The 22,547-nt window shown below is 49.0% G+C and overlaps 7 protein-coding genes across 7 annotated transcripts; 2 read left to right on the top strand and 5 right to left on the bottom strand.

The window, feature by feature from the left end:
- Nucleotides 1–10,007: 10,007 nt before the first annotated feature.
- P884DRAFT_318282 (uncharacterized protein) lies at nucleotides 10,008–11,086 on the top strand (the record flags this gene model as incomplete). Its single annotated transcript, XM_069445333.1, has 2 exons — nucleotides 10,008–10,142; nucleotides 10,405–11,086. Coding segments are annotated over 2 exons (390 nt in total), but the record flags the coding sequence as incomplete, so codon positions are not given.
- Nucleotides 11,087–11,654: 568 nt separating this feature from the next.
- P884DRAFT_282934 (major facilitator superfamily domain-containing protein) lies at nucleotides 11,655–13,930 on the bottom strand. The gene is made up of 4 exons (XM_069443623.1): nucleotides 13,609–13,930; nucleotides 13,472–13,533; nucleotides 13,002–13,417; nucleotides 11,655–12,942 (listed from the first exon to the last, which is right to left on the bottom strand). Exons 1-4 carry the CDS (start codon nucleotides 13,786–13,788, stop codon nucleotides 12,026–12,028), a joined length of 1,575 nt encoding a protein of 524 aa, XP_069299884.1. The 5' UTR covers nucleotides 13,789–13,930; the 3' UTR covers nucleotides 11,655–12,025.
- Nucleotides 13,931–13,967: 37 nt separating this feature from the next.
- P884DRAFT_255900 (uncharacterized protein) lies at nucleotides 13,968–14,268 on the bottom strand (the record flags this gene model as incomplete). The annotated part of the gene is made up of 1 exon (XM_069441023.1): nucleotides 13,968–14,268. The coding sequence occupies one exon, from the start codon at nucleotides 14,263–14,265 to the stop codon at nucleotides 14,026–14,028; it is 240 nt and encodes a 79-aa protein (XP_069299885.1). The 3' UTR covers nucleotides 13,968–14,025.
- A 660-nt stretch (nucleotides 14,269–14,928) lies between these two features.
- Nucleotides 14,929–16,555, bottom strand: P884DRAFT_282935 (carbohydrate-binding module family 1 protein). Its single transcript, XM_069443624.1, has 3 exons — nucleotides 16,178–16,555; nucleotides 15,482–16,120; nucleotides 14,929–15,383 (listed from the first exon to the last, which is right to left on the bottom strand). The coding sequence occupies exons 1-3, from the start codon at nucleotides 16,320–16,322 to the stop codon at nucleotides 15,121–15,123; spliced, it is 1,047 nt and encodes a 348-aa protein (XP_069299886.1). The 5' UTR covers nucleotides 16,323–16,555; the 3' UTR covers nucleotides 14,929–15,120.
- Nucleotides 16,556–17,568: 1,013 nt separating this feature from the next.
- P884DRAFT_318284 (uncharacterized protein) lies at nucleotides 17,569–19,616 on the top strand (the record flags this gene model as incomplete). Its single annotated transcript, XM_069445334.1, has 6 exons — nucleotides 17,569–18,043; nucleotides 18,117–18,199; nucleotides 18,421–18,520; nucleotides 18,575–18,733; nucleotides 19,317–19,330; nucleotides 19,538–19,616. The coding sequence occupies exons 1-6, from the start codon at nucleotides 17,612–17,614 to the stop codon at nucleotides 19,614–19,616; spliced, it is 867 nt and encodes a 288-aa protein (XP_069299887.1). The 5' UTR covers nucleotides 17,569–17,611.
- Nucleotides 19,617–20,128: 512 nt separating this feature from the next.
- P884DRAFT_217967 (uncharacterized protein) lies at nucleotides 20,129–21,892 on the bottom strand. Its single transcript, XM_069439367.1, has 3 exons — nucleotides 21,836–21,892; nucleotides 21,509–21,749; nucleotides 20,129–21,451 (listed from the first exon to the last, which is right to left on the bottom strand). The coding sequence occupies exons 2-3, from the start codon at nucleotides 21,743–21,745 to the stop codon at nucleotides 20,264–20,266; spliced, it is 1,425 nt and encodes a 474-aa protein (XP_069299888.1). The 5' UTR covers nucleotides 21,746–21,749; nucleotides 21,836–21,892; the 3' UTR covers nucleotides 20,129–20,263.
- On the bottom strand, nucleotides 21,832–21,987 carry P884DRAFT_193644 (uncharacterized protein; the record flags this gene model as incomplete). Its single annotated transcript, XM_069437772.1, has 1 exon — nucleotides 21,832–21,987. One exon carries the CDS (start codon nucleotides 21,985–21,987, stop codon nucleotides 21,832–21,834), a length of 156 nt encoding a protein of 51 aa, XP_069299889.1.
- Nucleotides 21,988–22,547: the final 560 nt, after the last annotated feature.

The raw sequence follows: 22,547 nt of genomic DNA on the forward strand, positions 1-22,547 counted from the left end.
GGGCCCCTTAAGGGGACTAATATAGCTAGCCTTTTATAATAGACCTACTCTAGGCCTTAGCTAGGCTAGAAGTAACCTATAGGGATATTACGGAATATAGGAAGTCTGACCACTACCTATAGGCCCTAAACGTCTCCCTCTAGGGGACTAATAGGCCTATACCGGCTAGTAAAGGGTAGGACTAGAAGAGCTTAGACAAGGAGATTATACGAGCTAAGGTAGCCTACCTCCCGTTCTGGCTTAGTAGGTAGGTATCGGCCCTAGCCGGGCCTATCTTCTAGGGCCTAGAGGAGCTTCTATAGGCCTTTAATAGGCTTATAGAGGCCCTTAAGGAGATAGCTATAGTCTTGGCTCTAGTAAAGAAGGCTAATATAGGTAGTAAACGAGCTTAATAGTAGATAAAGGAGGTTTAGGAGGCCTAGAAGAGGGCTACGGAGGCAGAGAGGGCCTATAGGGGCACCTTAAACCTCTATATATAAGAGGTACTTTGGCAGGCCCTATAGGACTAGGCTAAGACTATTATAGCTATAAAGACTAAGAGCTAGAGAGCTATACTATAGGAGGTAACTAACCGACTAGACCTACTATAGAGGCTAGAGCGGTAGGCAAGGCTATAAAGCTACCTACTAGTCGACCTTCTAAAGCTCTTAGCCTTCGAAGGAGGGCTTATAACCTATTAATAGAAGGCTAGGGCTCTAGCCGATAAGTTCTTTCTAAACCTAGAAGTAGACCTGTTAGATATTAACGACCCGGATCTAAACGACTAGTAGGAGCCAAAGTTCGGAATAAGCTAGAAGGTTACAATAGGCGATGTTAGGGCTATACTAGCTAGAGCGGCCCTATAGAAGGCCCTAGGGGAGGACCTCCTCCTTATAGGCTTACTAAAGGCCTATAGGCGGCCGCTCTACCAGATACTAGCTATACTAGCCTTAGAGAGCTTACGGCTTAGCTATTTCCTAGCCTAATTTAAAAGGGCCAAGATAATAGTCCTTTATAAGCCTAGTAAACCCCTATAGGCCTACTTTACCCTAGGTAGCTATAGGCCTATAGCGCTCCTACTAATAGTAGGTAAGGTACTAGAGGCTATAGTCGCCTAGAAGGTAACGGCCGTTATAGAGGCCTATAGGCTTCTCCTAGCCGAGCAGATAGGTAACTAGGAATATAGGTCTACCGAACTAGCTATTTAGCTCGTTACAACCTAGGTTTAGGAGGCTTAGAGGTATAAGGTAGCTATCTCCTTCCTATAGCTTGATATCTTAGGGGCTTTCGATACTATTAACTATACCTAGCTACTAACCACTCTATAGAGCTAGGGCTTCCCGAAGTGGTTAGTGGTCTAGGTTAGGGAATAGCTATAGGATAGGGTAGCTATCCTTTACTTCGATAGCTAGGAAATAGAGGATATAGTAGTAAGGGCTAGGGTCCCCTAAGGGTTACCCCTCTCCCCTATACTATTTATCCTCTATATAGCCTCTCTCTACTAGGCCATTTACTAAGCTAGCCCTATAGTCAGTTTGGTAGGCTTTGCTAATGATACTAACCTTCTAGCCTTTAGGAGGGCCAAGGAGACCTATAATGATTAGCTATAGAGGGCTTAGAAGGCCTGCCTATAGTAGGCAAGGACCTAGGGTATAGCCTTTGCCTTAGAAAAGTACAAGCTTATCTACTTCAATAGGGGCTAGAAATAGTAGTTGTGACCACTAGAGCTCCTACGGCCTAGAGGGGGTATTATTACTATAGCCCCTTCGAAGTTAGCTAGATTCCTAGGGGTCTAGCTAGACTAGAGGCTATAATAGGGCCCCTACTATATAAAGGTAGCCAAGAAGCTAGAAACCTAAGAGTTCGCCCTAACCAGGCTTACTACGAAGACCTAGGGCCCTAGCCTACTATAGGCCTACGAGGTCTATACTAAGTATATCTATAGCGCCCTAGCTTATAGGGCCTTAAATTTCTATAAGCCTACTAAGCTAGGGGGTAAGCCGGAAGGCCCTACTAGGGAACTATCAAAGGCCTAATATAGGGCCCTTTAAGTAGTTACTAGGGCCTATAAGGCTATCCCTATCTGGTACCTTAAGACAAAAGCCTAGGTACTACCCCTTAACCTCTATCTTAACAAGAGGCTAGCTAACTTCAAAGCTAAACTCGACCAGCTACTCTTATAGATAGGGGCAGGTCTAGGGGCCTCCTAGGTCCTTACTAGGGCTATTATCTAACAAGCCTATAATAGGCTTAGCCAGAGGTTCCGGAAGAGAAGGGCCGGGGCAAGGGGCTAAGAGCCGAAGCCTATAGCCCTAGAGGTAGTAAGGTCGACAGTCCGGCAATAGGTATAGGAGGGCTATAGAGGGGGTCGACCCCCCCTATAGACCCTACGAGGAAGACTATAGGCTACGGAACTAGCCGTAGTAGCTAGCTAGAGCAACCGTTAGAGGGCCGACCAAGCCGGTAGGAGGATATAGCGCGTGTCTGACAAGGACCCCCCGTGTCTAGTTTTCATAGGGGAGGGCCTACAAAGGCACTAGGGCCTAACGAAGGCCTAGAGCTCCCTACTAGTATAGGCCCGTATAGGGGCTATTGGCCTCTATAACTTCCTTTTTAGGGTTTAAGTCCTAGGGGTTAGTACCCCCTATTGTGCCTATAGCTAAGGGAGGGAGACTATAGAGTACCTAGTTATCTAGTATCTAAACCTACTAAGAAACCGAACGTAGGAATCCTAGGAAATACGGTCACAAAGGGACCTAGACCTCGTTTTATAGGGTATAGAGACCTATAACCATCGTTTGGTAAGGAAGGTTCTATTGAACTGGTGCTAGCCTCTCCTGGCAGCAGTCATATACCTTCCGAGACCAAACCTCCGTCTGGTCAGATGGAGAGGAGTGTTGGCTCAAAGTGTCTAGTGTATCTAGGCACTCGTAGATGTAGCAGACAAGTCTAGCCTCCTGGATAGCGGTTGCGATAGACGCGGGGACGGCGACAACGATGCCCCTCTGGGCAGATGTAAAAGAGTCTACCTACGTAGAAAAAGATAGCTAAACCTATAAGTGAAAGAAGAATCTTATTATCGCGCAAATAATGCTATAATAGCAGTCTATTACTGTTACTGTTGATCTATTCTGTAAAAACTGTCTGTCGTCCTTGTTCTCCCCTTGGCACTTCCTAGATAGGTACCCCCCATTTATGTCTAGTGTATATATAACTTGTTCGGAACCGGAAAAACGAATCTGCAACCTGTGCCCCTCTGGTTATACCGAGAGGTTCCTACCCTAGTCTACTATAGTGGCTAATAGACCTAGGGAGGTTCCTGGAATACCGCCTCGTAAGGAGGCTAGACCGGGAGGGAAGGCCTCTATAGGGCTATTCTAGCTACTTCTCCTTTTCTCTATAGTACTAGTTTTCTGGATTAGGCGTTAAAGGTAGGATAGAGGTTTTTATCCGGCCTATTAGGTATAGTTTCCTTTGTATATAACTAGAGAGGCTCTAGTATGCTTATTAGTATAATGGTATAGGACTAATAATAATAATAATAATAATAAATATAATACCTAATGCCCTATTAAGGTTGCCTACTCAGGAGCTAGATGATCCGAAGGTCTAGAACAATCTAGTAGATAAGCTTAGGGATATCTAGAGCAATTATTAGGATACTAATACCTTTATAGTAGATATAATTATTATAGAACCGATACTTAGTGACAAATTTAGGGCTAGAATCATCGCTAGCTATCCTAAGGACTAGAAGTATAGACCTATCTACTAAGCTCTCTACGAAAACGAGAAAGACTTGGTTAGAAATAACTATACTAGAGCTAGAAAACGTAAATAGCTAAAGCTACCTATAGGACTGTTCGAACTTACGAATAGGCTACTCTTCTATATAGATTTTGACGGTACTAGAAGACTTTACCTCCTAGAAAACTATATTAACCAAATCCTTTAGATGGTTTATAACGATATATACTACTTTAGTAAAAATAAGATAATAAATAAGCTTATAGCTATTTATTTCTATAGGAAGGCCTAGAAGGTTTTAAAGTTTATATAGTACTATAAGGTATATTAAGTAAACTCGACCGACTATAACCTACTACTAGGGGAGCTCTAGCTAATTCGTACCTAGCTAATACTATTCTATACGATAGCTATAGACTTTATTACCGACTTACTACTAGCGCTAACTACTAGTACCCTCTGGTCACTTAAAGGCTATACCCTAATAGATATACTCTATACTATAATATATAAGTTTAGTAAGAAGAAGCTTCTTATAGCTAGCCGCCGGACGTATATAGCCAAGGAATAGGTAATAGTTCTTCTAAGGACCTAGATGTTTACCAACTAGGGAATACCAGCCCAAATCATTAGTGATCGTGACCCCAAATTTATATCTAACCTATAGAAGGAAATCTTCTTACTACTAGGAACCAAGCTATTATTTTCTATAGCCTATTATCCTTAGACCGATAGGTAGTCCGAATAGACAAACTAGACTATAGAGATCGCTTTATAGATAAACTTTACGGTAAATTCTAACCGCTTATAGGTTAAAATCTTACTAGCCTTATAGCATTACCTTAATAATATACTAGTTACTAGTATTAGGAGGTCCCTAAATGAACTAGTATATAGATTTAAACTATACTTAGTACTAGATATCCTAAGTAAGAAAACTACTAGAACTAGTAGGTATAAGGCCTTAGAAATCCTATATAAGTAATACTAGGCTAAAGCTAGTAAAATAATTGATCGGGCTATAGTACTAGCTAAATTATAGTATAACTAGAGATATATACCTACCGAATTCAAAGTTAGGGACACCGTTTAGCTATAGCTATATAAGGGATACTATCTACCTAGTAAACCTAATAGGAAATGGTCAGCCTAGAGAGTAGGACCATTTAAAATTAAGCAAAGGGTAGGAAAACTAGCTTATAAGCTAGACTTTCCTAAATCCTAGAAGGTTTATCTAATCGTATCTATTACCTAACTCTACCACGTCAAACAAGGTCCTAATCTATTTAAAAGAACCGTACTACCGCTATAGCTAATCTTAGTTAATAGCAAGGAATACTAGAGGATCGAGAAGATTATCAACTACTATATATATAGAAAGAGGCGCCTAAGGGTAGAATACCTGGTTTACTAGCTTAGATTTAACGTAAAAGATAATTAGTGGCTCCCTTAGAGTAAACTAAAGGCTACTTCTAGCGAATTGATCTAGGAATATATGAATCGCTATTAGATTTAACCGCTACCTAGAAAGAAATAAGGCTGACCCCTAAAGTAGAAGACTTCTAGCTATACCTAGGGTATTATACCCGGCTAGGAGGAGGCTAAATAATATATAGAGGTATATACCTTTAATAGGATACTTCCCTATATCTATTTTAACACTAGAAATTCTATTACTATTCCTTTATACTACTCTCTTTCTCCCTTCTTTCATTCTAAACCCTATTATCTATAGTAAATAGACCACTTTAAACTATATATTTAGCTTAGTTAGCTATTAAATAACCTGACTATTTAATAAATAGGGCTAAATAGCCTACCTATTTAGTATAATAGGGCTAAATACTAATAGTTTAAGCCTTCTTTCATCCTATCTCTAGAAGCCCTGCCTAAAAACTATAAAAACCCCCCGATTTCCTACTATTTTCTAGTTTCTTAAACCTCTTCAATTCTTCTATAATTTCTTTAATAACTACCTTCTTTTCTAACCTTTAAACTCTTTAATACTAGCCTTTTCTATTAATATACTACATACCTATCTCCTATAGCTTATATACTACTATTTCCATCAAAAGGAGGCCCTAGAGAGTATTTTCCTACTAAGTTTTACTTCTTTCTATCGTGTATATAAGAAAACTACCCACTTTCACGACTTTTGCTAAGTTCATCGACCCAGAATAGCTTAGTTTCATTAGTCACAATGGCTAAATCTAGAAGCAAGGCTAGAAAGAGCGATAAACAGGCTGCCAAAGGCACCTAGGGCCCTATAATAGTAGTAGTAACTATAGTAGCGACCCTAGCTACCGGAAACGAGCCTCTAGTTAGCTAGCAAGATATACCTATATCATAGTTAGCGATAGTAAACGAAGTAGCTAATACCCTAAATACCGTATTTACGCCTATTAATTGGCGAAGGAGGTAGACAGCTATAGTTATAGAAGCGTCTAACTAGGTATAAACTATACCTATACCTATATAGGGTATATACTCCGGCCCTATAAGCAAAAATAACACCCTAGCAGATAGTAATATCTAAGATATCCTTAAGAACCTAGATATAATACTAGAAAGCGGTATAGGCTTTATAGCTAACCTAGGTACCAAGGAGCAATTCTATAATGACCTAGCAATAGGCAGCCCGGTCTAAGTGTATTATAAAGATATAGCTATAGCCTTCGAGGGCAAAGATCCTAATATATTATAGTATAACTTGTAGTATATACCCCCTTAAGTCGCTAATACTCCTTATGGTATTACCTACGACACCTTTAGCCCTCTATACCTATAGTTTCTAGAGGACACTATAGTCGAATGGTATTACGATAGTAAGACAGGCGCTATAGCCTAAGTCCCTAGAAGCGTAATTAATACGGTCTATATTAGTAAGAGCAAGTATAAGGTAGTTTGCCTACTAGCTATATACTACTTCGTCAATAGCCACCAGTTATAGGGAGAACAAATGACTATAGCTAATTATAAGACCTTTTATAATATAGATAAGGACGACGCTACCAAGATTCCCTATCTAGAGGCCAAATTTGCCTTTGTCAAGATTAAAGGCGATATAAAGGTAGTACTATTTAGCGTTATCATAGGTACCTCGGTTATGGTTAACCTATATAAAGCTACTAATAGCGATAATGACTATATTATACTAGCGCTGTTTTTCGCTAAGTACTACGAGACCTTAAAGCTATAGAGAGGATTCTAGCCTTGTACTACTAATAGTAACATGGTATATAAGACAAGGGGTACCTATATAGTCACGTATACCTAACGTATTAGTAAAACTAGGTAGGTCCCTATCGATATAATCAAGGTATACTAGTATAAGTAGCTAGCTAATGCCTTCCCTAATATTCCTATAGATAAGGATACTATACCAACCCCTCTATCGCTAATTAAGGTTATTATTACCAAGGTATAGGATATAGTAAATAAGAAGAGGCCTCTAACGCCTCTGACTATATACTAGGCAATTCCGACGCTTAAGCCTACCGACTTCCTGTCCTACGAATCGGATATAGCCTAACTAGAGTAGGACTACCAAGAGTCTAGCCCTACTAATGCTACCTAAGACACGACTATATACCTATATATATATACTAGCTTACCTATAGCCATGCCGTAGGATACCAAGTCGCGTAACGAAGAGAGTATATTGGTTATTAATAAGACTATGACTAATATTACTACTAGCCTGATAGCCTAGGCCTTATTACGGCTAGACTCGATACTCTAACCACCCGAGCTAGCGCCTTAGCCTACTATACCTATTAGATATATGTAGTATAGGGCACCTACCGGCAGATTTGCCTATAGGACCGAAAGGGACCCTAAGGATAAAGAAGAGAAGGCTAAATCCTAGGGTAGACTTAATGATATATACGTCGCTTTCGATAGCCTCGAGGAGGTAGAAAACACCCTTATAGGTATAGAGTTCGACCCCTTTACTAGTACTAAGGTTATTAAGTCTAGCCTATTATATCCGTCTATAGTTAAAACGATCAAGCCTATTAAGGACTACCTTACCTATACCTACTAGGAATGCCGTAGTAATAAGGAAATACTTATCTATACCTACCATTAGATCTGCTATTTCTACTAGAAGGCTAGTAATAACTTATATAAGGCTAATATAGCTATATATAACCTTAAGAAAAAGCTAGAGAATATATATAAGGCCTACTATACTACTAATATAGTTCCTACTAGTATACTAAAACCTAAGGAACTACTAGTAGCCTATATCTATATATTAAAGGGAGATAATAACACCTTAGTCAATAGCTACCTATTTAAACTTAGCTACCTTTACTATAGCCTAATTAATTACTAGGGCCTATACTCTATACCTATATAAATTACTATAGCCTATAGTACTACTAAGGATAACAAAGCTAATGAGGACTTTACTAAATACTAGTACCTAGCTACCAAGGCTAACCTTCTTAATATAGCTTAGGCTATAATCTAGAGGTAAGATAAGGTTATTAGTAATATTATAAAGGACCTTAACCAAGTCAAGGAAGAACTTAAGTAATTAAAGGAGGCTTCTATAGTTACAAATAATAACTAGGCAGCTACCCTTAACTAGAGGAAGGGAGTAGATAAGAAGATATAATAGCTAGAGGAAACGATCGCCTAGCTTACCAAGCGTACTATAATAATTACTATACTATAGAAGGCTTTTAAATGCTAGGAGCCTATAGCTCGCCTACCTCTACCGGCTACTACTAGATATAGTACTCCTCTAAGTTTGATTACTAGGCTAGTAGTATACCTACTGCCTATAGCCACTAGCTAGAAACGCCTATACTTGGATATACCTATATAAGAGAGTCCCTTATATAAGAGGGCTACTAGTACGGTCTATAGTAACCGTACCCCGGTTAGAGATACCCAGGCTAGGGCTAGAACACTTATATAGCCTCCTTAGGAGCGTCCGTCTATAGTATCGGTATTCATTATAAACTTAGGAGCTACTAGGAAGAAGAAGGACTAAGGGACAGATAGATTTGATAATAGGGAGGACAAATAAGACACTTACTAGGATTATTACTATAGATAAATAATTAATATATTTACTAAGTTATAACAGGTCGTTATATTTTTCTTTTTAAACCCTAGTACCTATTATAGTATATAGCTATTAGTAGGTTAGATCTGACTAACCTACTAATAGGGATGATAAGCTAGGGGTTATAGATATATATTTAGATAGTATCCCTAAGTGCCTCTGGCACTTGGAAGAATTAACGCATCTTATCACCACTTCTACAGACCCGTACCAGTAGGTCCAGGAGTGCCGCCCACGGTGCGAATACCGTTGTGGTGTCGTATCTTGCAGCCATCGAGCTGTAGCATGTAGCCAAGTTGGCTGATACTTAAAATGATGGTTGACCCTTGGTCGTTGATTCTTGAGATTAATTATTTGCTCCTGCAGCTCCCTTCCGTAAGGTATTAATTAATTAATTAAGGCCTGTTCGCCTGTTCCTGGTGTGGCGACGTAGAAGGGATAAAATCAAGAGATTTTAAACCAAAAGGGCCAGTCGCAACTCAATGAGATGATGAGCGCTTGAAAGAGGCGTGGGATTAATAGCGATGGCATGTAGAGGTTTGGCTTGCCTCTCCTTTGTTGAAGCCTGAGGGTGTGTTTACACGCGGGCGGGAAAACTCGCGCCCCTCACAGAACACAGAGAGGCAACTTGGGGGACATGCCCTCGCACTGTGCTTCATGCATTCCCACACTCGCGAGTGCCCGGTGAAGCCAACACCAACAGCATCTGTCCCGCACGCCCGCATTTCTGGCCCTGTTTCACACTTGTGCTCTGCTCAAGTTGGTGTCGTGAAGCGGTCTGCCCAACCGCCTCGCCCCTCTTGACAGATGCCGCAATGGTCGCCGACCAGTTTTTATTCGAGACGCTGGTTAACGGCCCACGTGTACCTGCGTGGTTATTATAGGGGGTCATGTTGCTTGAAAAGTATGTCCATATACCACATGTCCAAGATGGTAGGCAGGCCTCGGGCGCGAGTTACGACGAGAGACTTTCACGATGGATACCCAGATCACACACCCACCAAAAAGGTAAGAATAAAAAGAGTAACAAAAAAGAAGATGGAAAAGAGAATGGGCAGCATAGCTAGGTACACATACGCGCCCCTGTTCCCGGACGACGACGACGACGACGACGAGATCTGGCTGCTGTAATTACCTCGAGCCTGCGCCCATCACCACCGATCCGAGGAGGAGGAGGAGGGGCCCCGCCGGCATACCCGCGGGTGCTCTGGGCGGACGCGGAGTGCATCAACCAGGCCGCCGCGCGCGCGAGAAGACGGCGCAAGCGCGGCTGATACGCGAAATCTACTCGCGGCCTGCTCGCGTGCTCGTCTGCCTCGGCGAGGACGGCGGCGGCGTCAACAACTCCACTGACCGGGAGTTGCTGCGCGAGCTGCCCGGTTGCCTCCGCACCGCGCTCGACCTGCTGCCGCCCGACGTGTTTGAGCCGGAGGAGCTTCGTCAGATTTCGCAGCGAGTCTTTGCTGAGGCCCTGGTAGGCAAGCTCTTTTTTTTTTCTCTCGTCTGACTCTATCTTTCTTCTTTCTCTTTCTCTTTCTCTTTCTCTTGGTTTAACAAGAAGGGCTTGCCGTCTGCCGTACCGCGCTTGTGCCCGAGAGCAACTCCAGCGCGAGGGCAAGCCCAGCTTCTTGGAGCACAACTGGCGCCCTCTCGCCCATGTCCTGTGTCGGCCTGGGTTCGGCCTGCGGTGGGTGATCCAGGAGGTCGCGCTCGCTGACGACGGCGTGCCGCGGCTCGCCATCTGCGGCGACATCGACTTCGCCTGGGAGGATCTCGCCCGCGTGGCGTACCGGCTCGGGGTGTATGGCATAACCACGATCCTTTCTGCCCAGTCACCAAGTATGTCATACTGATTCTTTTTCATGACAAGTCTTGTAAGTTAGGTACTTAATAGGTATCGGGAAAGGGAGGGCGCCAACGATCTGCCGCAATGCGTGGTATTCCTCTATTCTTTTTCTCCTATTCTTTGACTTATGTCTATTCTTCTTCGCTTCTTCTTTGCTTTTCCCCCTTTTTCTCGAACGGAGTGACCAAACAATAACGGCCGCATCTAACCTATCGACCCTAAAGAGGGGTTCTGATAATCATGGCCTGCCTTGTTTCACCCGCTAAGCACACAAAACAAAGCGCATGCGAACGCCGGTCTTCCCCCCGAGTATATTGTTCCCCATGGGTTTCGGGTCGAGAGGATCAGATAGGGCATGGTTTGGCAGAGTTCCGGCACGTTGGGCCCGGCTAAGTCCTTCCCTGGCATTTGATATAATTAATTATAATAATTAATCACGTGGAGTCGAGTCCCCAATATATTACCCGCCGGACGGTTACCATACGCGCACCACGACTGGGACATTGGAAGAAGAAGAAAAATAAACACAAAGAAAGAACGGACATGCTGACACTGTTGTGTTGCCCTCCCGGCGGCCCCCCAAGAACACGCCAGCATGATCCGCGGCCTGACGCCCGAGGAACGCCTGCTCGGGTGGTAATTACATCGAGGATGGCTGGGAGCCGCTGTGCAAGTTCCTCGGCAAGCCCGTCCCCGACGTCCCCTTCCCCCACGCAAACGCCGTGAACGGCGGCTGGAAGGCCCGCGAGGAGCAGACTAACAAGCGCTGGATCGAGAGAGCCTTTCTCAACCTCATTCTCCTCGGTATCGGCCTGGTCATCGCCATTCTGCTGGCCAGGTTGTACCTTTTCTAAGGAAGGGGGTGGTGCATCGGTACGGGCACATCTGCTTAGCTAATTCAGTAATTAATTACATAGTAGCTAGCGTATTAGCTCTGATTCATTCAAATACAGGTTTTTCAACGTGGACGACCTGCAACGCCAACACGGAGAATAACAAACCGCAGTGTAATATGCACTGTACATACATCTACTTTAAGAGATCCAAAATCCGATGCATCCTTTCGGCGTTCCTTCGTATGAAATCTTCGTAAATGGCCGGGTGTCTATCTCATCACTCATCACCGGATTGCTTCAGTTGGCAAGCGCCCCGTGACATTGGCCGTTGCTCAGCATACGAGCAAGAAGACAGAATATCCCAAAGACCAGCACATCCAAAGCCAGAGGGAGCAACGTTGAGTACTGAGGACCCCCATTTCTGGTCCCCTATAAAACGCTATCTAGATGCAACCTCGCCTCTTTTCTGTGCACAACACTCTAACAGGCCAGAAAAACGCAAGCCGGCCCTGGTTTTTGTTCTCTCTATTTATAGAATCAAGAACTCCGCCTCCCATACGGCTCGAAAGGGAACGAGGCCGCCACAACCCCCAGCGCGGCAAACAACCCGCCGCAGATGAAGATGGGCGCCGACGTCGCCGTATCCGCCTCGGTCGCGATGACGGCCGACAGGGCACCCAAGACGCGGTTGCCGGCGATCGCGACACCATTGCCGGTCGCGCGGTGCGCGCTGGGCAGCACCTCGGGGGTGTAGGCAAACAGCACGCCGTAGTAGATGTTTAGGCAAAACGCGATTGTGCACGAGAAGCCGACGTTCTGGTCCTTGGTGCGCACCGCCGTGTACGCGAAGAAGAAAGCGGACGTCAGCAGCGCGCCGATAAGCATCGTGTAACGGCGGCCGAGCAGCGGGATGTTGCACATCCAGGCGGCCAGGATGGGGCTGAAGATGCCGCTGATGTTGGTCAGGGTGTAGTTGCGCCACTTCTCAAACGGCGTGACGTTGAGGTTGGCGCCCAGCGAGGCGAGGTAGCTGGGGAGAAAGGCGTAGAAGAGAGGGTACACGAGGCCGATCATGATCCACGACAGCCAGAGCATGATGGTCGAGATGCTCGTCTTGCGCGTGATGAAGAGACCACGGAGATGGCCGGCCATCTCGGAGAACGAAAACTTCTTGTGGGCCTCGACCGACAAAGTGCCGCAGGCCTCGAGCTTCTCGAGAGTCAAGCTGCAGGGACGGTTGTACTTCTTGGCCAGGTATTCAAAGGTGTCGACCACCTGCTTGTCCTCCCGCATGCCGAGCAGGTACTTTGGCGTCTCCCTGAGCTGGACTAGCGTAAGGCGGAGGATCGACATGACCAGGACCAAAGCGCCGCTGGTGAACATGACGTATCGCCAACCCATATTGTTGGACCTGGTGCAGGTCTCCACCGAGGAGCAATTCCACTTCTCGTCGACTAACCTCCTCGCGTTAGCATACCGGCGGGCGATCGGTTCGCTCGAGCGGCGCACATACCAAGGAAACCCCAAGCGATAAAGCCCGTGATGGCCTGACCGACGCCCCACCACGCCGCCATCAACGTCACGGCCCACTGCTTATTGCCCGGCAGATACTCCAGGAAGACCGTGGTGTCCAAGACGAGGTTGCCGCCAGCGCCGAAGCCGAGAAGCGAAATGAAGAGGCCGAGCGAGGGCCAGTTGGGCATGCCGCCGGCAACAATGGTGGCGACGCAGCAGATAATCAGCGAGAAGTTGAAGGCGTGCTTGCGGCCGATAATGTCGGCCCCGAGGCCCCAGAACAGCGACCCGACAAACATGCCCGCGTAGAGAGCAATCGTCATGGCCGTCTCGTAGCCGTGCTGCCCAAACTCGAGGTAGGCTTGGCCGGCAATGACGGACTGGAGCAGCATCACGAGGGAGTCAACCGCGTACCTAAGAGGGGGCTCAGTCAGCAAGACTGGCCGCTCTAGCGGGCATAGAGCTTACCCGAAACCATTGAGAAAGAACAGCTTGGTGTGGTAGGGTGTCCAACCGAGCTCGTCGATGGCCTAGAGACACAGGTCAGCCTCGAAAATCACCCAAATTAGGGGGCTCGGGGGAGTCCTCGGAGAAGGTGAACCAACATTGTTGACCAGGCACATCTTTCTGCTCAGCGCAGGATCCTGGCCATGATGCGCTAGCAAATCCCTCTCCTTGTCCGACTCCGACATGGAGTCATCATTGCTGTGCTCCGAGACATAGCCGCCGATGTCTCTCTCATCATCGGGCTGCAGACCCGGCGTGAGACTCTTCTCCGTAGACATGGCGATGTTACAGCAGTGCGCGGCGCACGTACTCTCGTGGCCAATTGACGTCTCGTGGGAACGGGCGAAGGAAGGAGGAGTCTGACGATTGTTGGGGAGCACCGGCTCGGGATTGCGAGAAGGCGGAAGAAAGAGAGAACGGTGACACCACCAGTAGAAGAAGGGGGGGGGGGGGGGGGGGGGCCAGTTCTTCGTTCTCTCAGAAACAACGAAGAAACGCAGGAAGACAGCGAGCGGCTAGAGCCTGCACAAAATATTTCGGAGGGGGGAGAACGACGAGCGATCAAACTCCAGGAGAGTATCTTTATCCAAAGTCCCTTGTGATTGTTCTCTACACCATGAGGCGCAAGTGATTCGAGAGGGGTAAATTTGAGAGGAGAACCGAGAGAAGGGAAAAAGAAAATCACACAGGTGGGAGATCGACAGGGTCCTCGTGGGCCATCTTATTCGATCCGGGAAGAGCGGGCAACAGCACATCGGGGGGAGGGGGAGAGGGGGGTTTCGAGGCCTCAGGAACCTTTTTTCCAGAAGCCGCCGTGGCTACCAACGGTGCCAACGTTTTGACGCCTCTCGGCTGCATCTGAATGAGGACAAGATCGACGAGCTGGCGTGGAGTCGATTGTGGGTTTCCAAACACCCTTCCATTGAACGGTATGCTGGGTTTTTCTGGGAGAGCCCTGCTGCTGGAAGTGGCGCGTTGGTGCTCAACTTCCATTTTGAGCTTTCAGCAGCAACTGTGACTGGCTGCCAGTGTTTGGAGGGGCACTCTTGGCGCTCGTCAGCCAAGAGGCGAAAACGTGGGGCGGGAAAGGGTGTGGGCCTGTTCAAAGTTTTACACCGAGTCAGAAGCCAAGAAACACCGCAAAGCACGGATAATCGGATCCCTTTGCTGCGCCGACCCTGGATCTGCCCCAGCCACGCAGACCTCGGTCGGAACAAGAGGCAGGCGGGAGGCCTGGGATGCGGCGATCTTCGGAAAGCAGTGTGGTCAACTTTCCCGCTGCTGCACTCGTTTCGGGTCGTATTTTGACATCGCGCAGAGCCCTGCGTGAGAACTTGATTCCAGATGCGCCCTAGGGGGCGCACTGAACAGAGTTGGACACAGCAGCGGAACAAGCTCATGTGGTGGTGACGCAGTCTATCTACCGGTTGTTTGCGGCTTGGGCTAATCGCAAATGAGCAACAAATATCGACAAGAAGCGAATAATTAGGCACTGCCTTACGCACTATCCTGCGTGCAGTGGCCTCTAGAAACATATGCAGGCCCCCGCGACTCCGATGGTGCACTCCTTTCGACAAATAATTACCCTTCTCAGCCATACATGCATGGACTTAATAGCACTGTGAGTAGTAGTCGTTGATGAAGTTGCACTTGTAGGGCGACGCGCACGTGGTGCAGCCGGTGAAATTGATGCCCCCGCACTGCGCCCACTGCGCTGCAGTGCAACCACCGGAGCCCGCAGTGGTGGAGGTGGCAGGAGCCGAGGTGGTAGTGGCCGAGGAGGCCTTGGTGGTCGAGGTAGCAAGCGTTGTCGACGGGGGGGGCACAGTGACGCTAGTAGTGCTGTTGCCGCTGCCGCCGTCCGATGGAGCACCTAATTAGTAGCGGGGTGGTGTCAGCTGTTTGGTCACATTATATTAAATCTCCAATGACGTATTAATCATGTCCCAGACCCGGCGCCATCAAACGTACCAGGGCCGGCGATGTTGGTGGTGATGCTGCCGCTCTCAATGTAAACGCCAGACCAGTAGTAATCCTCGGTGGTGTCGGGGTAGCCCGAGCGCGGAAGCTCAAGCACGCCGACGTGCCAGTCGGCGCCGTTGCTACTAGTGCTCGCGCTGATGGGGGCAACCTTCCGCGTCAGGGGGTCGCTGCCGGTCGAGTGCCAGAAGCCGACCGTGTTGGCGCTGAAGTCGATTTCGTACGCGACGTTGTGCCACACGTCGGCTTCCCACTCGGTGCTCCACTGAGTCTGGCCGCCGACGCACCACCGCAGCAGCGAGTCGGACTCGCCCGGGGCGCCCGACAGCAGGCCGGATTTAAGCTCGGTGAAGTGGCTCTCAAAGAAGGCGATCTGGTGCTCGCGCGTGGTCGCTGGGGGGTTGGTGTTCTTGCGCATCAACGAGAAGTGGTAGTACACCTTGCCCTGGTTGATGGCGGCGCTCGTCTGCGGGATCAGCTCGGTCCGGCGCATGTTCTGACCGTTCCAGTAGGCTGTGTTGTCCAGCGTGATCTTAGCGCCCTGTTTGGAGCCCGAGTCGGCCGGGTTCTTGTAATCGGGCGACAGGTTGACGTAGGCCGTCACCGAGGACGGGCCGTGGATGTACCACTCTTATGAGAACGGTCAGCTGTTGTCCGCTTCCGTCGGAGCAAGGAAGCGGAACATACGGTAAGGCCCGACCTGGTTGGACCACGACCATTTCTCCAGGTCCTTCGAGGAGCTAAGGTCATTAAAGCGACCATCCCACAGGATGGTACCCGCCGAGGCGGACAGCGCGTTGGCAAGGATGCTGGAGAGGACCGAAAATCTCATCTTGGCCAACTGAAAACCGGTAACCTCGATGGTTGGGGGGATGTCAGGCTCAACGGCCTACGGATAGGAGACTGCTGTCGCCGTATTATTATAGGGATGGCAGCGCCAGCCCCACCGTGCTGACTTTTATCCCGGTTTCCTGGTCGTCGTCTGGTAGAGAACCCGTTGCAGCAGGGGAGCACGGCTGCAAAATTGCGAGAATGCGACATGGTCCGTGGCCATTTGACATGACGAGGGCACCGGGGCTTCTCACGCCCGCGAAGGCGGCCCGTTTCAAATACGGGTGCGGAGGGAGAAGGCTTCCAGTGTTGCAATCTTGCGGAAGGACCTCGAAATATGTCCCTTTTTGGTTCTGGTCCCTCTGGTTTCGCATGAGCAATGGTGGAGCCCTGTCTGGTCTTCCTTCCGAAGCTACGGAAGTCGCGCCAATCAAACGGACAGTAGGGGGCGCCAAGAGTTCTCTCCAGAAGCTTGTGCGGTTATTTCGAGACTGTTGAGCCAAAGCAGCCGCAATCCAGGATTCCGAAAATAATAATCAAAGACTCCCGCTTCCCACACAGCCTGGTAAATGGATGCCCACGTGAAACTCGCCGTTTTCCTTCTAGCGAGCCCTTTCCTGTGTGACGACGTGTATTGCACCCTCGGTTCTGCCCCTCTTGCACGAAAGTGAAAGATGGATTGTTGATTGCCATTCGCTACCCTCGAACCTGCTGCCCGATTCGCATTCTGGCGCCTCGAGACCAACTGCGAAGTACAGGCCACGTAGGTACTTCGTATAGAGAGCAGCATTCACGGGCGCATGTTCGAGGAGAGTTCGGCTGGCATCTAGGGCAGGGAAGGTAGGCGGTATTATAGGTAGGCACAATGTACGGATCGGGTTAGATACTCTCAAACTGGGCTAAGTCCTGTCTAAATAGTAGATGCATCGGCAATGAAGCAGCCTACCTTGATGTACTTAAAGGAAGAAAGCTTCGGAAACATTCTTGGGCTGATGAAGCGTTAGAGACCTAGCAGTTCCGGGAATGGAATGATTGGTCTAGAGGCGCCTGGGCGGCGAGATCCGCCCTCCTCCCACTATCCCGCATCTGCGATATGGATACATAATAAGCGGGTACATCCTTGTGTCGCAACGGCAACATTGTCATTCGCATTAGCATCGCATCGCTACCTGCTAGACTCGCCCCTCTGCTCCGGGAAAAGACCAATCCTTAACCGTACTCATGCTCAAGTTCCCGAGGTTTAGCGCCTGACTTGTCGCACTTTGACTACTATTTCTCTGTATTGCGGCCATGGATGACTTCATAGATGACTGGGTGTCTCCTAATGGAATCCCGGAGGCTATTGCCCTAATCGATATTGACAATCTAAAAACGACGGTGCTTCGCCTGGAGACGATGGACAACCTCTTGATCGAAATGGGCAGAGAAGCCCTTTGTAACTCTCAGCCCAACAAGTCTATCGGTCAAGGTCTTCCTACCACCGAGGCACAACTTCGACGACCTGAGACTGCGAGGACTGCCTACCGAGACAGGAGAGTCGATGTCGACGCTATGAAACGATACGTGGCTGATCTGCCCGAATTTGAAGTCATTTGGGTAAATCATAACCGCTCTGTCATCCGTTATTTCACTGCGACTGTTGAGGCCCGGCGCATTGAATGGGAACTCTGGCTGGAAGCACTGGAGAAGGCAGGCACGGATACCTGGCAGAAGGCGGTCAACGTCAGCCGCATCACTGGCGCCGCCCCTATCAACGGGCTTAACTATCCGCAGGCTGCAATGCACGGATTCCCAGCTTATTAATACACTCTTCCGAGCCCTGAAAGGGGCAAGAGCAGAGAATCGGCCACAATTCTCGACCGAATATGCCGACACATTGTAAGTGTTGCTCCTGATTGGCCTTAAGCAAACTCTAACAAACCAGAGCTCAATTTTAACTATCTTGGGTTTGCCGTAATTGAACTGTCAAAGCGAGGCCAACCCCTGAGAGTAGGAGGTATACATCGTATGAAGGCAACTAATTATACGGCAGAACAGACCCGCGAGAATGCCTCCTTTGGAATGTTGACCTCGGTGGACACCATGAGTTGAGATGCCAGTCCTATTCATCGTTGGCACTATGCCGGCAAAATTTCCGAATGTGTAGACGGCGCAACAAATGCCGAATCTACCTTTGGGCAAGCCGCTCCTGGATACAAGGTTGGTGCTTTCGTTCTCTAAGAGATGAGGGTTGAGCTAATCTTGTTGTAATAGTACAACGCGACAATATTCCACATCATGGTGATCCTAATTCTGACCGCTGCTGGCCTGACAACAAAAGGCTGGGTGGCGTCACCTCACGAGGTCGGCACGATTCAGGACCCAGACTTTTGGTTCTTACTTCAGTCGTCTTTCATGCAACTAGCTGGCATGGTGCCTGTTTGCTTTTTGGCGCATGGTACCGACATGGCGCGGCAGCCCTGGTTGCGGAGCTGGGCATTTCTATGGATTGGAGTCATTCTGCTACAGCACGGTCGGATGTGCTGCAAGGTTGACTGTCAACGAGGGTATACGCGCTGTGGCAGGCACTCCTGGTACTCTTGTCTGAGCCTCAAAAGTGGTGATAATGGTTGATTGTTCCAGATGCCAGAAGGCCTCTGGGGTATGCAGTCTAATTAAATACAATCATCCCCCTGTTGTCGGGGTGTCTGATCTGACCCCCTGTTGGTCAGATTCTGTAACACATTCTCTCGTTTCTCGGGCCGTCATTGTACTGTGTATTTCTGACGGAGTACAGCGCTGTCTTGGCCTTTGTGGGGGGTGTGATGCAGGTGCTTATTGTCCTCCGGGCCTTGGTGATGATTGGGAAGCCTTCTGAGAAGGTGGAATGATGCGATGGCGGGAAGAAAGAGAGCATCTTCCGATGGCAGGGAACAGATGGAAGCAAGACCGCACCATCGAGGGATATTGTGCGAGTTTTGACGATCAAAGAGTCCTGATATGTACCTGATAATAGATGATGCTCGCAAGGTACGTTTCATATGTGCAAAATAGAGCTAGACCAATGTAGATAGGTTTCTAGGCTACCCTCGAGTGTAGAAAGTGACCACGCTTTGCCAACAATACGTTTCGTCTTGTTCTGTTTTGCAATTTTAAGCTATTGGTACCTACCTATGTGAGCCGTGCATCTAATGCGGCCAAAATAGGGGTGTGAACTAAGTACCTTACCTTACCTAGAATGCTGGGAGTAGTACAAAAGATGGCTCAAACATGCGGCATGTGCTGGTTACAGCTAGCAGTGGTTGGCCGGGAATAAGGTACTCAGGTTTGTTTGAATCGCGTTGGGACGGCAGCTGCCGTCCTGCTTTGCTAACCCTCTTAGTTGTTCCTGCCCGTCTAAGCTCCATCTAGGCTCAATTGCGTAATCACTCCTTCCATGAATGGGAACACTTGAAGGAACACGAAGTACTTACGGGGCTCTAGAGGACTCAGAGAACAGGAAGAAAGAGAGACTATACTCTCAGGGTTCCTTGGAGCACTATAACAGAGATGGTATTATAACTTCAATTGGAACAAGAAATGCCCTGTACGTACTCCCCAAGTTGAAAAAGCCTCACAGGGTTTTGGATATCCCTTGAGAACGCAGCAACACTAGACGTTGTATGATGGAACATAAGTGAACATGAAGAGTAAAAGTATAGCTCCCTTGATGGAGATCGTCAAACCATGATCACCTTAAGCCTTTCGGCATTGAGCATACCTATTAAGGAACAAAGGGTCGAGCGATTCAATCTATACTCCCTTCTCTGCACCGCACGTTCTATATGCGAACTTTATTTGTACAATACCAACGCCGACAAGCCCATGCCAAATCGCTAAAAGACAAGAATTCCCAATTCAAAAAAAAAGTTCTGCCGTTATTCTAAGCCTTTCTTGACATCCCATGCTGTCACTGCCGCTTGGCTACCACAGCTTGACCTTCTGCATGCTGCCCTCCTCGCTCAGCGCCTTGTGCATGTCGAAGGCGTTCCACAGCAGGTGGGGCTCGTGGCCCATGCCCTTGCGCAAGCACTCGCTCTCGGCCTTCTCGAAGTAGGCCTTGAGGATGGGGCGGTAGACCTCGTGGGCACACTTGTCGATGATGACGCGGGCGCGCTCGCGGGGGCTGAGGCCCCGGACGTCGGCCAGGCCGTTCTCGGTGACGATGATGTCGAGGTCGTGCTCGGTCTGGTCGACGTGGGTGCACATGGGCACGATGCAGCTGACGCCGTGCGGGTCCGTCTTGGAGGGGCGGGTCGAGGGCGTGTGCATGATGCTGTACTTGGCGTTGCGCAGGAAGTCGGCGGAGCCGCCCAGGCCGTTGAGCATGCGGCTGCCCATGACGCAGGTCGAGTTGGCGTGGGCGTAGATGTCGACCTCGACGGGCGTGTTCATGCCGATGACGCCGAGGCGGCGGATGATCTCGGGCGAGTTGGACACCTGCTGCGAACGCAGCAGCAGCTTGTTCTCGTAGGACTCCCAGTTCTTGTAGAAGCGCTCGAAGCCGGACGGGGAGAAGCGCACCGAAGTGGCCGTGGCGAAGTCGAGGCGGCCCGAGTCGAACAGGTCCAGGAAGGTGTCCTGGATGACCTCGGTCCACACCTTGAGATTGCGGAAGTTGGAATTATCCAGGCCACCAATGACGGCGTTGGCAATGTTTCCGATGCCAGACTGCAGCGGTAGCAAGCTGGGAGGCAGGCGACCGTGCTTGACCTCGTGCTCAAAGAACTCGATGAGATGGCCGGCAATCTTCTGCGAGACCTCGTCCGCCGGGGAATTGGGGAGGGTCTGGTCCTTGTAATCCGACTCAAGGATACCGACGACCTTCTCGGGGTCGATGGGGATCGAGTTGGAGCCGATGCGGTCCTCGACGTTGGTGATAAGGTATGGCTTCCGGCGTGGCGGCAAGTCGGTCATCGTAATGTCATGTAGGCCGTCGAAGCTGGGCAGGGCCGTGTTCACTTCGATAATGATCTTTTCGGCGAGCTGGAGAAGCTCGGGCGTGGCACCGACAGAGGCGCCTGGAACGATGCTGCCATCCTCCTTGATCTCGGTCGCCTCCACCACGGCCACGTCGATCTTGTTGCTCGTCCTATCCTTGGTGTAAAACCCCTGCGACTCCGGTTACCACGCTGCCGTGCTTGCCCGCGCTGTAGAAGAAGCGCTTACATATACGAGGTCGACGGGAAACATGCTCAGATGCTTGTCAAAAAACTTGATGCGGCCTTCGTTGATGCCCTTGGCGATGTTCTTGCCAACCTGATGGGGGCTGCGCCTCTCGATCATGTCGAGAGCCGCCCAGCGGTTCTCGGTCTCTGCGCCCGATGAGGCACCCACGAACAGGGTGTAGCGTAGCTTGCCCTGGAGGTTATTCTTCTCGACATGGTCCGCAAGGAAGGTGGGCATTTTCCTGGAGAGGGGCGAGCGGGCGGTTAGTAATCGACTCGAGACCCCAATCGAATCCTGTGGCTTCTCCGTCACGGGCGAATGTCTTACTTTGGATAACCAACACCAGTGAACCCGGACCAGCCGATGTAGGCGCCGTTAGGGAAGTGTTGGAGCAGGTCTTGAGGCTGGCACAGCTTCTTCAGCATCGAGGGGCGCTTGATGCGCGACTTGAGAGCCGCCGAGGCCATTGATGACGCCATTGCCGAGTCTCCGGGCTGTTCGAGACGAGAAGCGCTTTTGGGGGGGGGGGGGGGGACGGAGAGATATTGAAACGGGAGCAGATAGGCGACGCCCTGGTAACCGCTGGTGCAATTCGAGAGGGAAGAGAGGAGAGAGTGGTCAAGGTATTTTGCAGAAGAGAGTCCGGGGTTCCGGGTGGCAGCTGGGCCGGTTTAATAAATTGCCCCAGGTCGAGATGGGGAGATAGAAAATGCAGGCGATCCCGGATTCCGGGTTGTCTCCATCATTCCCCAGTCAGGCTTCCATCTCACAGAAACTACCCCCCTTCCCCCCAATAAAGAACTCGCAACTCAGTCTCGCATGGACAAAAAGCTGTGACGGGGAAAAGCTGTTCACTCTCACGCAGAAGATGCATCCTGAAAACATGCATCTCTTATGTCAAACTTCTTGAAAGCTTAGCCTGTGTCCCTTAATGCTGCACACATTCGCGCTTTGCGCCATGCTGGGAAAGAATCTCTGGTGCGAAGCCGGTGATGTCACAAAGGGTGACTTACCCAAAATTGTCCAATCAGAATCCCAA

Source organism: Thermothelomyces heterothallicus, assembly GCF_042370625.1.
Source record: "Thermothelomyces heterothallicus CBS 202.75 unplaced genomic scaffold P884_scaffold_4, whole genome shotgun sequence".
NCBI classification, from domain to species: Eukaryota; Fungi; Ascomycota; class Sordariomycetes; order Sordariales; family Chaetomiaceae; genus Thermothelomyces; species Thermothelomyces heterothallicus.

Coding starts and splice junctions, on each gene's coding strand:
- P884DRAFT_282934 (XM_069443623.1), bottom strand. CDS start 13,788: ATGTCTACGGAGAAGAGTCTCACGCCGGGTCTGCAGCCCGATGATGAG. Junction 13,534..13,608: donor AGATGTGCCTGGTCAACAAT/GTTGGTTCACCT, acceptor CTGTGTCTCTAG/GCCATCGACGAGCTCGGTTG. Junction 12,943..13,001: donor TATCGCTTGGGGTTTCCTTG/GTATGTGCGCCG, acceptor CGAGGAGGTTAG/TCGACGAGAAGTGGAATTGC.
- P884DRAFT_282935 (XM_069443624.1), bottom strand. CDS start 16,322: ATGAGATTTTCGGTCCTCTCCAGCATCCTTGCCAACGCGCTGTCCGCC. Junction 16,121..16,177: donor CAACCAGGTCGGGCCTTACC/GTATGTTCCGCT, acceptor CGTTCTCATAAG/AGTGGTACATCCACGGCCCG. Junction 15,384..15,481: donor CACCAACATCGCCGGCCCTG/GTACGTTTGATG, acceptor GCTACTAATTAG/GTGCTCCATCGGACGGCGGC.
- P884DRAFT_217967 (XM_069439367.1), bottom strand. CDS start 21,745: ATGCCCACCTTCCTTGCGGACCATGTCGAGAAGAATAACCTCCAGGGC. Junction 21,452..21,508: donor TTCCCGTCGACCTCGTATAT/GTAAGCGCTTCT, acceptor CCGGAGTCGCAG/GGGTTTTACACCAAGGATAG.